Genomic DNA, 15,757 nt, shown 5'->3' with positions numbered 1-15,757 from the left:
TCGGCAGCCATGGCTCACGGGCCTAGCTGCTCTGCGGCATGTGGGATCTTCCCGGACCGGGGCACGAACCCGTGTCCCCTGCATCGGCAGGCAGACTCTCAACCACTGCGCCACCAGGGAAGCCCTCTGCCCCTTTTTTTGATTGGGCTGTTTGTTTTGTTGTTGTTGTTGAGTCGTGTGAGCTGTTTGTATATTTTGGAAATTAAGTTCTTGTCAGTTGCAGCTTCGTTTGCAAATATTTTCTCCTCCTCCATAGGTTGTCTTTTCATTTTGTTTATGGTTTTCTTTGCTGTGCAAAAACTTATAAGTTTGATTAGGTCCTATTTGGTTATTTTTGCTTTTACTTCTTTTGCCTTGGGAGTCTGACCTAAGAAAACATTGCTCTGATTTACGTCAGAGAATGTTTTGCCTATGTTCTCTTCTATGAGTTTTATGCTGTCATGTCTTATATTTAAATCTTTAAGCCATTTTGAGTTTATTTTTTGCGTATGGTGTGAGGGAGTGGTCTAACTTCGTTGTTTTACATGTAGCTGTCCAGCTTCCCCACGCCACTTGCTGAAGAGAATGTTTTTTCTCCATTGTATATTCTTGCCTCCTTTGTTGAAGATTAATTGACCATAGGTGTGTGGTGTTTCCAATTTTTGATTATTATGAATAATATTTCTATGAATGCCCGTGTTCAAGTTTTTATGTGGACATTTGGTTTCATTTTTCTTAGGTAAAAACCTAGGAGTAAAGTTGCTGGATCATAAGTTAACACATATGTTTAAATTTTGAGGAATTGCTGAACTATTTTCCAAAGTGGCTGCACGATTGTACATTCACACCAGCCCTATATGAGAGTTCCGATTTCTCTTGTTATTGTCTGATTTTTTGATTACAGACATTCAACTAGGTATGAAGTGGTATCTCAGTATGTTTCTTTGTTTGGTTTGTTCTGTTTTTTATATTTAGGTACTATAATCGAATGTCTTTTTTCCCCCAGTTTTATCGAGGTATAATTGACATACAGTACTGCATAAGCTTAAGGTGTACAACATAATGTTTTGACTTACATACATCATGAAATGATTACCATAATAGGTTTAGTGAACATCCGTCATCTCATATAGATACAACATGAAAGAAATAGATAATATTTTTTTCCTTGTGATGAGAACTTTTAGGACTTACTCTCTTCATACAATATGGTTTTGATTTACATTTCCCTAATGGCTTAAGATGTTGAGCACGTTTCCAAGTGCTTATAGATTATTTATATATCTTTTTTGGAGAAATGCCTATTCAAATCATTTGCCTATTTTAAAATTGGATTGTTTGTTTCTTTATTGTTGAGTTTTAAGAGTGTTTTACGTATTCTAGATACAAGTCCCTTACCTGGTATATGATTTGCAAAAATGTTCTTCCATCTATGGGTTGTTTTTCACTTCCTTGATGGTGTCTTTTGAAGCACAAAAGTTTTTTATTTTGATAACGTCCAGTTTATCGTTGTTGTTGTTGCTGCTGCTACTTGTGCTTTTGTTGTCATATCTAAGAAACCATTGACTAATGCAAATTCACAAAGATTTACACCCATGTTTTCTTCTAAGAGGCTTGTAATTTTAGCTCTCACATTTAGGTCTTTGATCCATTTTGAGTTAATTTTTGTATATGGTATGAGGTAAGGGTCCAACTTCATTCTTTTGCATGTGGATATTCACTTGTCCCAGCACAATTTGTCGAAAAGATTTTTCTTTCCCTTTTTAATTATCTTGGCACACTTGTTGAAAATCAAGTGACCAAAAATATGAGTGCTTATTTCTGGATTCTTAGTTCTATTTCATCCATCTATATGTCTATCCTTATGCTAGTACTACACTGTCTTGATTACTGTCTCTTTGTATGTTTTGAAAATTGTTTTGAAGTTGGAAATTGTGAGACCTCTACCTTTGTTCCTTTACAAGATTTTTTTGGCTATTCTGCTTCCCTTGAGTTTCTGTATAAATTTTAGGATTGAGGTAGGAGGTAGATGGGCCCCTGGGCTGAACAGCTGGTTTTTGTCAAGTGGAGTACAATCGAAGCTTTGTTTTCCCTGGACACTCCAAGGACGAGGTTAATGGCAGGAGCTGAGCTCTGCTGGAGTAAAGAGACAAGATGACCACTCCTGAGGTCAAGGAAAACTCCCTGACTGCACAGGTGCAGAAAGACTCCTTGGGGGTCAAAAAGGAGGGCCCACCACCCCATAACAGGTGACGCCAAGCCTCCACAAGCCTCTGCGCTGGAATCCATCTTGACAAAAAGATGTGCACGCATGTTGGGGAGTGTTCTAGAACAAGTCAGATGTGGGAAAAGAAGTAAGAAAGTTGGCCAAAGGTAAACAAAGATGTGGAAGAACTGCCCCTATATAAATGATTTAACCGCCTGTTTACTGCATTCTTCCTCATTAGGGAGTATGCCCACAGTCTTTCTCTCCAGGTGTGTATTTCTGCCTTGCTTCTGTCTTAAATAAACAAACTGTTTCTCTGTGTGCTCTCCCACTTGTTGTGCTGTGTCTCTAATAATAAACTTTGGACCCGTTTTTACCATTTTTGCCTCTTTGAGAAATTCATTTTTCAAATGGGGCAAGGGCCAGGGGAACTTTGCTTCTAGCATCTAGCCCCTAGCCCCTGGTGGTCTAGCGACTAGGATTCCTGGTTTTCATCCAAGCTGCCCAGGTTCAGTTCCTGGGCAGGGAACTAAGATCTCTCTTCAGGACCGCTCACTGCTGTCTCGCCGATACCGGGATCAGCTTGTCAATTTTAGAAAAGAGGTCTGCTGGGATTTTGATGGGATGGTGTTGAATCTGTAGATCACTTTGGAGGGTATTTTCATCAGAATAGTAAGTCTGCTAATCCATGAACATGGGTTGCTTTTCCATTTATTTAAGTCTTTTAAAATTTATTTTAACAATGTTTTGTAATTTTCAGAGTATAAGTGTTACACTTTTTTGGTTAAATTTATTCCTATTTTGATGCTTTTGTAAATACAATTTTCTTCTCAATTTTTTTTCTGGATTGTTCATTGCAAGTGTGTAGGAATACTATTGATTTTTAAACTATTGATCTGGTATTCTGCAACCTTCTGAACTCATTCAGTCTATCCTTTTTTCAGATCCCATTTAAAATTATGAGGGGACACCAGCACATTGTGAGTTCCTGTCACTTCTGTGTGGATGACACAAAGGTCCTCAGTGGCTCCTATGACTGCACCGTGAAGCTGTGGGTAGGTGGCCCAGTGTTAGGTGGAACCAAAACGTCCCATAAGCTTATGTCTCCTCTTGTGGAGAGTTCCCCAGTACTGAGTTCCCAGACATTCAAGGATCCCAAAGATTTGGAGAGACCTTTCTGAGCAAAGTGCAAGAAGAAGAAGCAAAGTGAGGGCTCACCCTAGTTTCAAGTCACCAGAGAGAGGTGAGGTTAGTGTGGCTGCTGTCAGCCTGTTAATTTGGAAACAGTGGGAGCAGGGATGGAGACCGCTGGAGCAGGAGCTCACCACCTTTTGTTAGAGGCTGTGCCTGAGACCTACCTGGGGTCTCTGAGCTGTGTTATCTCTCTGGGTCTCCTTCTCATTTGGAATATTCAGTTCCATCCACAGAGATGGTATTACGGCTAGGCCTAGGTGATCACAAGAGGACAGAAAAGTGGCCAGACCTGGGACCTGTCCATGAAGGGTGATTGGGAGAGGTAGGCCTGAGCACAGGTCAGTGCCACAAGGTGCAGGAAGCAGGGGCAAAGGAACAGGGATGTGATGGTCAGATGAGGTTACAGAGAGGTGGCCACCAAGAACTCTTCCAAAGTCTTCTGGGCATAGCCAGCAGACCCTAGTGGGCCTGCCTGGGGGCACTGCTGGTCATTCAGGAGCGGGTGAGGAGGGAGCAGGGCTGGGAGATGGCAATGGCCATCAGGGGCCGGGCCACAGATGACCGTGTGGCTGGGGCAGGGCCCACTGGGAAGGACAGTCAGTTCCGAGTTTTGCTGTCTTATCTGTATTCAGGGGCAGGAGGAGGACAGGACGGAGTGAGTCAAGGCTGGTTCCTGGGTTCTGGTTTGGGTAACTAGGTGGAGGATAGCTCCTTACCCTCCAGATCACCTTGGAGGAGCATCTTCTGGGTCTTGGCGGGTACCAAGCCAGGCAGACTAGGCAGGAGGGTTTGGGGACCATCCAAGTGGTTCAGGCCCCACGTTAGTGACCTACCAGCTGTTTGACCCTGGGTGCTTACATGACCTCCTGGGCCTCCCTAAACCTCCCCAGGCCTCACAGGATCAGCTGTGTGCTGGGGCCACCCCAGGGCCTGCCTGGCCCATACCAGATCCCGACAGACATCCACTGTCTCCTCTTCTGTGGCCCTTATCCAACCCCCATCCCCCCACCCAGCCCCATGATCTTCTTGTTGGGAAAACCACTGCCTCCTCTGGGAACGCTAAGCCCTTTCCCAACCCTCTGGGATGACTGAGAAGGCCTGGGGGTGAGGGGGTCTCTGCTGCTTGTCATCACCCAGGGGGAGGGGGAATGGTGACTTTCCACGTGTGCATTTTGCTTTGTCATCTTCAGATGCTTCTCATGTTCTTCTCACTTTTTAGTCAGTGGAAGGACTCTCAGGGGTTTCTGTCTATAAGGGGACATCTGCCTGTTTTCTCTTGTTGTCCCAAGATTAGGGACCATCCGTCAAGATGTCCTTGGCTCCCACAGCAGCCTCACTTGCCCTGCTCCCTACCTACTCCGTGCCTCATCCAGGACACTGTCACTTCAGCCTGCCCAAGCGTCCTCGATAGCTGACCTGCTCACAGCCCTACCCCCTGCCACCGCCTTCTACAGCTGCCCCCTCCGTCCCTCTGCTTTCCTTCACACCTCCACCCCTAGTTGCAGAATCACTCGTCCTCTGGTCTCCCTGCCTTGGCTGCCCCTCCAATGGTCCTCTTTCCCCCTCCTGGCTCTCTTTTCCCCATCTTTTTCTCTGCTCCTGGCTCCTCCCGTGGCTCTCCCTGCCCCAGCGGCAGCTCGTGGCGCGAGCCCTCCCTCAGGAGATGCCTAAGCCACTACCCTGCACATCACCTTCTCTGTCACAGTATCTTGGGCAGATGTCTCCTTGCCTCTCCCTTCTCTCCTCCACTCTTATCATCTCCCATCTCCGGTCCTTCCTCTCAACCCACCCAAAGCCAAACTTCTGGCTTAATCTTTTAAAAAGGTCCCTTTCCCCTAACTGCAGATCACTGTGAATAATTTAGAAAGACCATAAATGTATGAAGAAGCTGAGAAAAAAAATATTCTTAGTCCTGTGCCCAGTCTCTCTCTAATAGGGTACATCTCTTTCCAATCATTGTAAAAAAAAAAAAAAAAAAAGTCACTGGTAGTTTTTCTCATACTATGAAGGTAATATGGTTTTATCACCAAAATACATAAAGACACAAAGAAGAAAAAAACCACATCATTCCATGAACCCTGACTTAACTACCATGAAAACGTTGGCGTGTAGCTTTTCTATTTCCTGTTTGCACATGTATACCCACATTTATGAAATGGAAACCATACAGAAAAACTGTTTATATAATCACAGTAACCTTGCTACAAATATTGTCACATCTCCTTTATGTTTCTAACCACTTATTAGAACCCCTTCCTCCCCATTCATTCAAAGTCCAGCCGACATCCCCCCTTAAATTATCTGAGTCCACAGAAAGAATTCCTGGTTCCAAATGCCCGGTGAAGGGGGAACTGTCTTTATTTGTCTTCTCACACCCCTAGCCAATGGGCCCATTTATTGCAAGAAACATTCACTACAAAAGAGAGGCATTTCCACTGTCTTTGGAATTCACTAACAACATCTGGCTTGTATTGCCATATATTGACTATCTCCTGCCAAATCATTCATGACTGTGCACATTTTCCAAGAGAGTTATCCGTCCATGGTCGCTATTCCTCCTCTTGGCCATATGGCAGCACTATTGAACACTGAACCTGCACAGTCCCATGGACTGTCCATTCTAGTGCTGCCTTTAACCGGCCCGGGGCCCTGCACAGACTGCCGTGGGCCTCAGCCTCAGGCCCCACGATGATCATTTTCTTAGCTCCCGGACAATGTTTGTCCTGGAGCAACACACCAGCCAGGGAGGCTGGATCACAGGCTGTCAGAGCCAGCCCTTTCTTCCCAAGCCATGAGGCTCATGTGCTGGGCCCCCAGCCTGAATGTGTCCTGCTCCCATGAACTCCTCTTTGGGATCTCTTCCTGTCGGTGGGCTTCGGTTAAGGCCTGCTGGGTTCACCCAAACACAGCCCCACCGTTTCAGGTTTCACGGAGCGGGGGTTGGGGGACTGGGTCTGTGCAGAAAAGAGTTCGCACAGTAGGCCTGAGACTGCTGTCCTTGGAAAGGCCCACTGGCAAGGCTGGCCTTGGCTGGCATCTGGGAACTTGACTGGTAAACAGTGTTCTCTAGTCGTATGAATCTTTCCCTAAGTGATAAAGGGGGCTCACGGACGGTTTGTGCAAACCACGCGGTTGATGCTGTACACTGGCTCTCCTTCTGGGAGTCTGGAATTTTGGTGCATGCTGCAGAGTGTCTGTGTGACCAGACCCCTATAAAAACCTGGGCCCCGAGGTTCAGGTGCGTCTCCCTGGTAGACAGCACCTCACACATGTTGTTACAACTCGTTGCTGCAGGAATTAAGCATGTCCCGTGTGACCCACACAGAGAGACTCTTGCCAGCAGTGCCTGGTTTCCTCTGGACCTCACCCCGTGTACCCTCCCCTTTGCTGATTTTGCTTTGTGTCCTTTGGCTGTAATAAATCTTAGCCGTGAGCACGACTATATTTGGAGTCCTGTGAGTCCTGGAGAATCACCAATCCTGGGGGTGGTCTTGGGGACCCCTGACGCAGGGTCCTTTGCCTCCCAGCAGGCTTGGGGTCTTCATGCAAAGTGGTCTCTGCATATCAGGAAGAATTGTCCCAGGTCTGCCCTGGTCAGGCCAAAAGCTCCCCCAACCAGGCACCATAATTTCATATAACAGTGCAAGGCCTTTCTATGAATTCAGTGTCTTACTAATAACATTTGTTTCAAGGGGACTTTCCACCCCTGCTTATCCTGAAAAGCTGTGGACACATTTCTCACTGAAAGTATTTTATCTCTGCCACAGCACGCACCCTTCGCTTTGGTACCCCGATTGTTCCCAGCATATTGTCAGTTATTACCCTGCTCTGTTCTCATCATATTCTGCAGTTATCTCCCTTCAGCGTGATCAGAGTTGCTTGGGCCCCACTGTTGGGAGCGCTCAAATTTGTTTTAACTGCCCTCTTTAGGTGGACACAGACTGTTGCCGGTGTGTTTGCCGTCTGTCCCCTATAACACGTGACAAACCCTTTTCATGCATAAGTCTGGCCACAACTCAGATTATTTCCTTAAGAGAGACCCCTCAGGATAGAATTGCTGGGTCAAACAGTGGGAACTTTTAAAAAGTTCTTGAAAGATCTTGCTAGATTTTGTGGCGCCTCTTTGGCCAGTAGAGAATGAGAAAATTACCTGTTTGCAGCTCTGCCCTCAGAGCTGCCTGTTTCCATCGGCCACTGTGGGATCGAGGGGGAGTTTTACGGGGTTGCCGGCGAGGGTGTCCTTCCTGCTTTGGGAGTGGAGGGGAAGTCCTTTTGCCCCTCTGAGCTGGGTGAGAGTCATAGGACAAGGTTCTCAGGTTATCAGGTTCTCAAGGTTCTCAGACAAGCCTAGGGCTGATGTTGAACTCAATCACAGCTTCAGCCGACACCTCAGTGACCTCTGGCCCTCTCCCCCTCTCTCTCGCTCATCTGAGGATGCCGTGGATGGATCTATTGTTCGGAATTTTGAGCCGGGGCCCGGAGCCCCTGTTTTAGAATGCAGCGTCACGGCTGACAGCAGAAGGTGACTTGCCCTCATTTTACTCTGGTCAGGAAAGTGAGAGGAAAGAGCAGGCCAGCACACAGCACGCCCGGGACAGTTCACTGTCTTTTAAGCAAACACCCAAACTTACTCCCTTATATGGGTCTCACGGTTCCCGTTCTTTTCCTGTGAGAATCAAGTAGATGTGATAACTCTGTGAAAATTTAAAATGCTAAAAAGGCAAAATTTTTTGTGGCTAAAGCCAGTCTGAATGTTCTTCACGGAGTCTATTTCCTGCAGTCACACCTGTGGACTGGGTCAGCTGCAAGGCTCACTAGCGATTCAGTCCAGGACCTCATTTCACAGGGGAAACCGAGACCCAGGAAGCAGAGGCAAAAGCCCAAGCTGTCACCTGGGGCGCGTCAGGGCTGGGAGGCAGCCTCTGGGATGCACTTGCATTTACCCCTCACACAGATGTGAGACGGGCCTTTAAAAGGGGATTTGCTTTAAAGTGGATTCACTTTTATCCTGAGCAGCAGCTACAAAATTAGTCTACTAGTGAAAACTAGTGTGGGAATTGAAGTTTCATGGGAATTTATCTTACATAGAGGACAGAGATGGTCACAGAAACATGCAATATAAGAAGACAAGGGTACACTTATACTATCTTACTAAATGTACAAGAAAGCATTTCAGAATGAGAGGAGCTATGAAAGTCTTTTCCTGTAAAAATATAGACAAGTGACCAGAGAGAGAAGTGACTGATCCTTGTGAGTTGTAGCTCCTTCTAGAAGAAGACAATTACAGAGCAGAAGAAATGATACCTTTAACGCCCCAGATATAAAAGAACATATTTGTGTGACTGAGGGATTAAGGAAGAGAATGGTGCTGTGGTGCCTTCTGTGTTAGGGGCTCTCTGTTTTCACTGAGAACCTCTGTTCTCCGGGGGGCTCATGAAACATCTTTAGGAAGATTCAGGTATTATTTGCAATCTTGGTCCTAAACTATAGACATTTTCTGTAAAAATGTCCTATTTTTTTTTTCATAGAAACCACAGGCATAATAATCTGGGTCATTAAGACCCTATGTTGTCATTTTATTTCCAGAATTATTGCAGCATCTTATGACAAAACAGTGAGGGCTTGGGACCTTGAAACAGGCAAGCTGCTGGTACGTATGCTTTGCCCTAGTGGAGACACCACAGCACAGGGTCTTTCTGTAAAATTAACTTTTATGGGAGTATAGTTGCTTTACAATGTTGTGTTAGTTTCTACTGTACAGCAAAGTGAGTCAGTTATACATATACATATATCCCCTCTTTTTTGGATTTCCTTCCCGTTGAGGTCACCGTGGTGCACGCAGCAGAGTTCACAGCACAGGGTCTTGACTGGGCCTTAAGTGGCCTTGAGCTGGGCATGGAGTGTGAAGAGTAGCCAATCTTTCAGGAAAGGAAAATTTTCTCAGGGACCCAAAATGATGGAGGGTGGGCTTCAGGGAAGGAAGGCTTTCTGAAGCAGGCAGAAGATGGCTCTGTTTGAGGGATGGGGAGGATGTGGAAGAAGGGAAGAAGTGGAGGTGGGGGTGGGAGGTGGCATTCCAGGCTGAGGGAAATGCATGGGAAAAGAGACCCTCCCCTAGGGATGTCTGCTTTTGATGGGGCAAGAAGCAGAGCTGAGGCCTTGGGACAAAGGCCATACACGTGGCCAAAGCACGAGGCTTCTGGGCCCTTCCCAATCTGTTCTCCATCTAAGAAGGTACCACCATCCATCCATCCAAACTGGCCCGAGATCCCCCTCTCTCTCCTGCCTGGTACCCAGGCAGCCCTGACCCTGCTCCAGGGGCTCCTCAGGGTCTCCTGTCCCATCCCCATCGCCCTTCCCCCAGAAGCTTCTCATCACCTCTCCTCTCTCCCTTCCACCTCTTTTCTCTCCTTAAAAAAAAATCTTCCTTCCTGGTGTGAAGATCAATTTATACTCTTTGTAAACAACTTTTGGAAAGACAAGATAAGCCAAGTTCAAAAAAACAAGCACAGAAACCTTAAAACAACTCCCAGAGATTACAGTTAACACCTTGGTGTCTCTTTTCCTATACACATGTTAAATGTGAACACGGGCAAGTATATTTTGTTGACAACATAGTGTCACTATATACTAGCAGATATACGAGCATCAGTTACTCCTGACTTTGAGCGTTTTCCCAAATGCTTATTTCTAATTTATTTAGTTGGCTGCACCGGGTCTTACTTGCGGCATGTGGGATCTTCGTTGCTGCGTGTGGCAACAAAGTTGCCTCATGTGGGATCTAGTTCCCTGACCGGGGATCCGAACCCCAGCCTCCTGGGCCCCCTGCATTGGGAGTACTGGACCACCAAGGAAGTCCCTATTTTGTTTTTAAATAAGTCCATTTGTATCATTTTTTTTAGATTCCACGTAAAAGTGGTATCATGTGATATTTGTCTTCCTCTGTCTGACTTACTTCACTGAGTACAATAATTTCTAGGTCCAACCATGTTGCTGCAAATGGCAATAATTCATTCTTTTTTATGGCTGAGTAATATTCTATTGTATATTTATACCACATCTTCTTTATCCATTCATCTGTTAATGGACTTTAGGTTGCTTCCATGTCTTGGCTATTGTAAATAGTTCTGCTATGAACGTTGGGGTGCATGTATCTTTTTGAATTAGGGTTTTCAACTTTTCCAGATATGTGCCCAGGAGTGGGATGGCTGGATCATATGGTAACTCTATTTTTAGTTTTTAAAGGAACCTCCGTACTGTTCTCCACAGTGGCTGCACCAATTTACATTCCCACCAACAGTGTAAGAGGGTTCCCTTTTCTCCACACCCTTTCCGTTTATTATTCTGATGATGGCTGTTCTGGACAGTGTGAGGTGATACCTCATTATGGTTTTGACTTGCATTTCTCTAATAATTAACGACATTGAGCATCTTTTCATGTGCCTTTTGGCCATCTGTATGTCTTCTTTGGAGAAAGCCCTGGTTTCTTTTATGACCTAGTCATACACTATCCCTTCTGCCGTATTGTATTCAAAGAAATGAGTCACTAAGTTGAGCCCACACTCTTGGGGCAGGTAATTAAGCTCCAGCTTGTGGAAGGAGGACTATCAAAGAATTGGTAGGCATATTTAAAAACCTTCACAATGGCAATACCATAATTTAGAACATACAGAGAGATCCTCCTTTCCTAAATATGTTGAGTAGCTCTTCGTCCCAAGGGGCTGAGGCTGTAGGGTCTTGTCCACAGGGCAGACATTCAATAAACACTTACCAAACTGAACAAGAAAAAAGTTGGCCAGGGGGAATTCCCTGGCGGTCCAGTGGTTAGGACTCCGTGCTTTCACTGCCAAGGGCTCGGGTCCGATCCCTGGTCGGGGAGCTAAGATCCCACAGGCCGCTTGGTGCAGCCAAAAAAAAAAGAATAAAGTCGGCCATTACTAGAACCTTGCTGCCAGTTCTGCTGGGTGCTCTCTATCCTTGTTCATCTGTCCTAGACACACATTCATTACATTTATTAATTAAAAATTAATTCATGAAAACTAAACAAACAAAAATTCAGTTCCTTATTTGCACCAGCCTACTACAAGTACTCCATGGCCACATGTGGCCAGTGGCTGGCATACTGAACAGTACATAGAGAGAACATTTCAGAAAGTCCTGCTGGAATGCTGGGCTAGAGAGAAAACCTTTGAATTGTTGCTCTATTTCAGTGGAAGCTCCGTCATGAAACCTTCATAGTCTCCTGTAAGTTTTCCCCCGATGGTAAATACGTGGTCTCAGGCTTGGATGTGGACCGTGGAATCTGTATAACAGACGCGGAAGACACCACCACCGTGTCCCACATCAAAGGTGAGTTTGCGTGGGCTCTCCCGGCTCTATTCTGTCTGTGGTAACAGCCACTTGTCACTTGACAGACAGTGACTTTCGATTGCTTTATTTGGCGAACCTGTAATGCTATGAATCACATCATTAAAGATGGGACATTGATTGATAAATGCACAGGCAGTTAAAACTAAGACTGCTTAAGGATTTTCCGTTCAGTCTCGTGCTTGTAATAAATGAAGCAGTGCTCTGCTCCAACCTCACGTGGACATTTAAAGCCCAATTCTTTATTGAGTGGAGTCCCAGCCTTCTTAACATTTTGATCTGTAATTTTTAAATATAAAAATAATTATCACAATGATGATTAATAATGCACGTAAAGTATTTATTGTCGTGTTTTACAATGCTGATGATTTGCAATATTATTATTATTGTCATGTAGAAAGAAACAAATGCAGACAATTAGAAAAAGAACAGAATGGCATCTACTGAAAAGAAAATCATCGCATGTCAATTTCCCGGTTGTAATCCTATATAATGATTATGCGAGATGTTATCACTGGGGGAAACTGGGTGATGGGATCTCTCTGTATTATTCCTTACAACTGCATGTGAATTAACAGTTATCTCAAAAGAAAAGGTTAAAAAATACATAATCATTGTAAAAAAAAAAATTAGTAAGTGTGTAAAGTAAAAAGTGCAAGGCTTCCGTACCTGTTTGGACTCCTCCCTGGAGGTACATATTATTAACAGTACATTGCTGGGTGGCCTTCCTGTGTGTGTATGTGTGTGTGTGTGTGTGTGTGTGTGTGTGTGTGTGTGTGTGTTTGCACACACACAGTACTACTTCCCACATGCATTTAATGTATTTTTATCAACATGGAACCGTGATAGGTGCACTGCCCCACAGCTTGCATATTTCCTTAATGTATCACCTCACACTCTACCTCTCCTCACGCTCGGAGTTCTAGCTGCACACCATGCCCCTCCATGCTCTGTCCCCACGCCGGACCTTGGCACGTGCTGTTCCTTGTGCCTAGAGCACTCTTCCTTTCCTGCTTCCCTCGATAACTTTTAGGTCCCTTCCTCGACCTCTCGGGGCTGGGCCAGGCTTCCTTCTGCTGGCTGGGAGCCATGGCATATGCTGCAGATCATTGCCTGCTCAAGGGTGTCTCCCCATCCACCTGGGAGCTCTGCAGGGGCAGCGGCAGGGGCAGGGGGCAAGGGGCAGTGCTCCTTGTCCAAAACCTGATTCACAGCAGGCACTTTGTGTGAGTGCATAGTCCCTTGTGAAAACCAGAGTTGCATCTCTGTAATATTGTCGCTGTCTAGGGAGCAGGGTGAGCCTCTGCGTCCCTTGGAACCTGTGGCCCAGAGTAGGGAACGCACGGTAACGAGTCACTTTCCTTGTGCCTCAGATCATCACAGGATGTCGGTCACAGCATGCTGCTTTGACCCAGACAGCCAGAAGGTGGCTTCCGTCTCCCTGGACAGGAGCATCAAGATCTGGGATGTGACATCCAGGGCCACGCTGCTCACGATCACCAAGTGAGGAGGCCCTGGGAGGCCAGGCAGCATCCTGCAGCGGGGAGGTGGGTGGGAGTCCCCCTTCACGCCCTCCTGGATTCGGCCTGTGCCCCTTTGGCTCCCCAGCTGGTGTCAATGTGGGGCATCTCCAACTATGGTCTGCTGGTGCTGTGAGGAGGCTGGAGATGGAGAAAGGGAAGGGGACAGACAGGCAGGGGGAAACCACTAGCTGTGGCCCGTGGGCTGGGACGGCCCTCAGATGCATTCATTTCAGTGTGAGCCAACACTGGTAAACATTGTGCAGTGTCCCACTCCCACCCCAAAATGTGGATTTCCAGCATCCCATGTAAAATGGGAAGATCTGATAATCCCGGGCCTGCAAGGGTCACTTTGTCTGTGGCCACCGGCACCAGGTGGGTGGCCAGTCCTCTCCAGCGGGCCTTGGGGTCAGGATCCCAGAATGTGCACATGCCCTGTCACCCTGTCCCCTCGGCTCAGTTACGAGCCCGGCCGGCCTGGACCAGGCTTTCCCCTGCGGGTCTGGCCTGGGGTTAAGAGAGTGCAGGTTCTCATCCTGCATGACCTTGGACCTTAGTTTCCTCACCTGCAAACTGAGCCCAGGTGAGGTCTGCACGAGATAACACACAAAGGTCCTTAGCACAGGCTGCATGGTGGGCGCTCAGCACGGGCTCTGTTACCAGAGGTGACTCCCGTGGACACCGGGGTCGGGCAGGGCCGTGGGACACCTGCCCTGCTCCTTAGACCTACTCCGTGCTGGCAGTGAGGAGGGTGACGCAGCAGAGGCGGCCGCAGCTCCAGCTGTGGGTGTCACAACCCACTCCACTTTGTTTCCCCAAGGAGGGTGGAAAGGGAGCTAAGGAAAATGTCTGTTGGTATATTGGATTGACCCACATTTGTGAATTTTCTGGAAATGTAGCTTTTAGCGAGAAAATATAGAGACAAGGATTCTCAGGGCTAGAGGACAGGGCTGGCTTCATGGCATGAACCTCTGAAGTTACACAGGGCTCCACACACAGAGAGGCTCACACTTGATGTAATGCTCTGCCGTTGATATCTTGAAATTCTTCATTTTTGAACAAGGGACCTCGAATTTTTTATTTTAAAAAATATGTAATTTGGCCTTCCCTGGTGGCACAGTGGTTGAGAGCCCGCCTGCTGATGCAGGGGACACGGGTTCGTGCCCCGGTCCCGGAAGATCCCACATAACGCGGAGCGGCTGGGCCCGTGAGCCGTGGCCGCTGAGCCTGCACGTCCGGAGCCTGTGCTCCGCAACGGGAGAGGCCACAACAGTGAGAGGCCCGCGTACCGCAAAAAAAAAATAATAATAATACGCAACAGGAGAGGCCACAACAGTGAGAGGCCCGCGTACCGCAAAAAAAAAATAATAATAATAAATAAAAAATAAAAATATGTAATTTACTTTTTGAAAACGTAAAGCATGCAACACAGTGCAAAGTTTAAAAGGTACGAAAAGGATATATAGTGAAAAATCTCTCTCTTACCTGTCTCGTAACCATTGTTTCCCCAGAAACCATCACTTTTCCCCCTTCTTTCCTGCCTGCTGGCTGCCTTCCTTAACAGCTTTATTGAGATATAATTCATACACATCATACAGCTCACCCATTTCCAGTGTACAATTCAGTGGTTTGGGGGATATTACATTATTATTTTTAAAATTGTGGTAAAATATAGAATTTTAACCATTTTAAATTTATTTCACTGACATCACATTTACAATATTGTGCAACCACCACCACTTTCTATTTCCAAAACCCTTTTATCACCTAAATGGAAACTCGGTACCCACTCCCCCCAACCCTAGCCCCTAGTAACCTCTATTCTACTTTCTGCCTCTATGAATTTGCTTATACTACATATTGCATATGAATGGAATCATACATTATTTGTCCTTTTGTGTCTGGCTTATTTCATCTAACATAATGTTTGGTGTTTTTTTTTTTTAACATCTTTATTGGAGTAAAATTGCTTTTAAATGGTGTGTTAGTTTCTGCTTTATACCAAAGTGAATCAGCTATACATATACATATATCCCCATATCTCTTCCCTCTTGCGTCTCCCTCCCTCCCACCTTCCCTATCCCACCCCTCTAGGTGATCACAAAGCACCGAGCTGATCTCCCTGTGCTATGCGGCTGCTTCCCACTAGCTATGGAGTTTACATTTGGTAGTGTAGATATGTCCATGCCACTCTCACTTTGTCCCAGCTTACCCTTCCCCCTCCCCATGTCCTCAAGTCCATTCTCTAGTAGGTCTGCATCTTTATTCCCATCTTGCCCCTAGGTTCTTCATGCCCTTTTTTTTTTTTTTTAGATTCCATATATATGTGTTAGCATACGGTATTTGTTTTTCTCTTTCTGACTTACTTCACTCTGTATGACAGACTCTACGTCCATCCCCCTCACTACAAATAACTCAATTTCATTTCTTTTTATGGCTGAGTAATATTCCATTGTATATATGTGCCACAACTTCTTTATCCATTCATCTG

The 15,757-nt window shown here is 46.0% G+C and overlaps 1 protein-coding gene across 1 annotated transcript in view; it reads left to right on the top strand.

Annotated features, from left to right (window-relative positions):
* WDR88 (WD repeat domain 88) overlaps window positions 1–15,757 on the top strand; it is a 56,306-nt gene that overhangs the window by 18,441 nt on the left and 22,108 nt on the right. The window contains exons 3-6 of the mRNA XM_007101660.2: window positions 7,813–7,901; window positions 8,966–9,029; window positions 11,590–11,728; window positions 13,120–13,249. Coding sequence (XP_007101722.2) covers window positions 7,813–7,901; window positions 8,966–9,029; window positions 11,590–11,728; window positions 13,120–13,249 — 422 coding nt within the window. The remainder of the gene's footprint in view (window positions 1–7,812; window positions 7,902–8,965; window positions 9,030–11,589; window positions 11,729–13,119; window positions 13,250–15,757) is intronic.

The sequence above is a fragment of the Physeter macrocephalus genome, chromosome 17, assembly GCF_002837175.3.
Source record: "Physeter macrocephalus isolate SW-GA chromosome 17, ASM283717v5, whole genome shotgun sequence".
In the NCBI taxonomy this organism is placed as follows: Eukaryota; Metazoa; Chordata; class Mammalia; order Artiodactyla; family Physeteridae; genus Physeter; species Physeter macrocephalus.
Note: the sequence above shows the minus strand (reverse complement) of the source record. Positions and strands in the feature narration are given on the sequence as shown.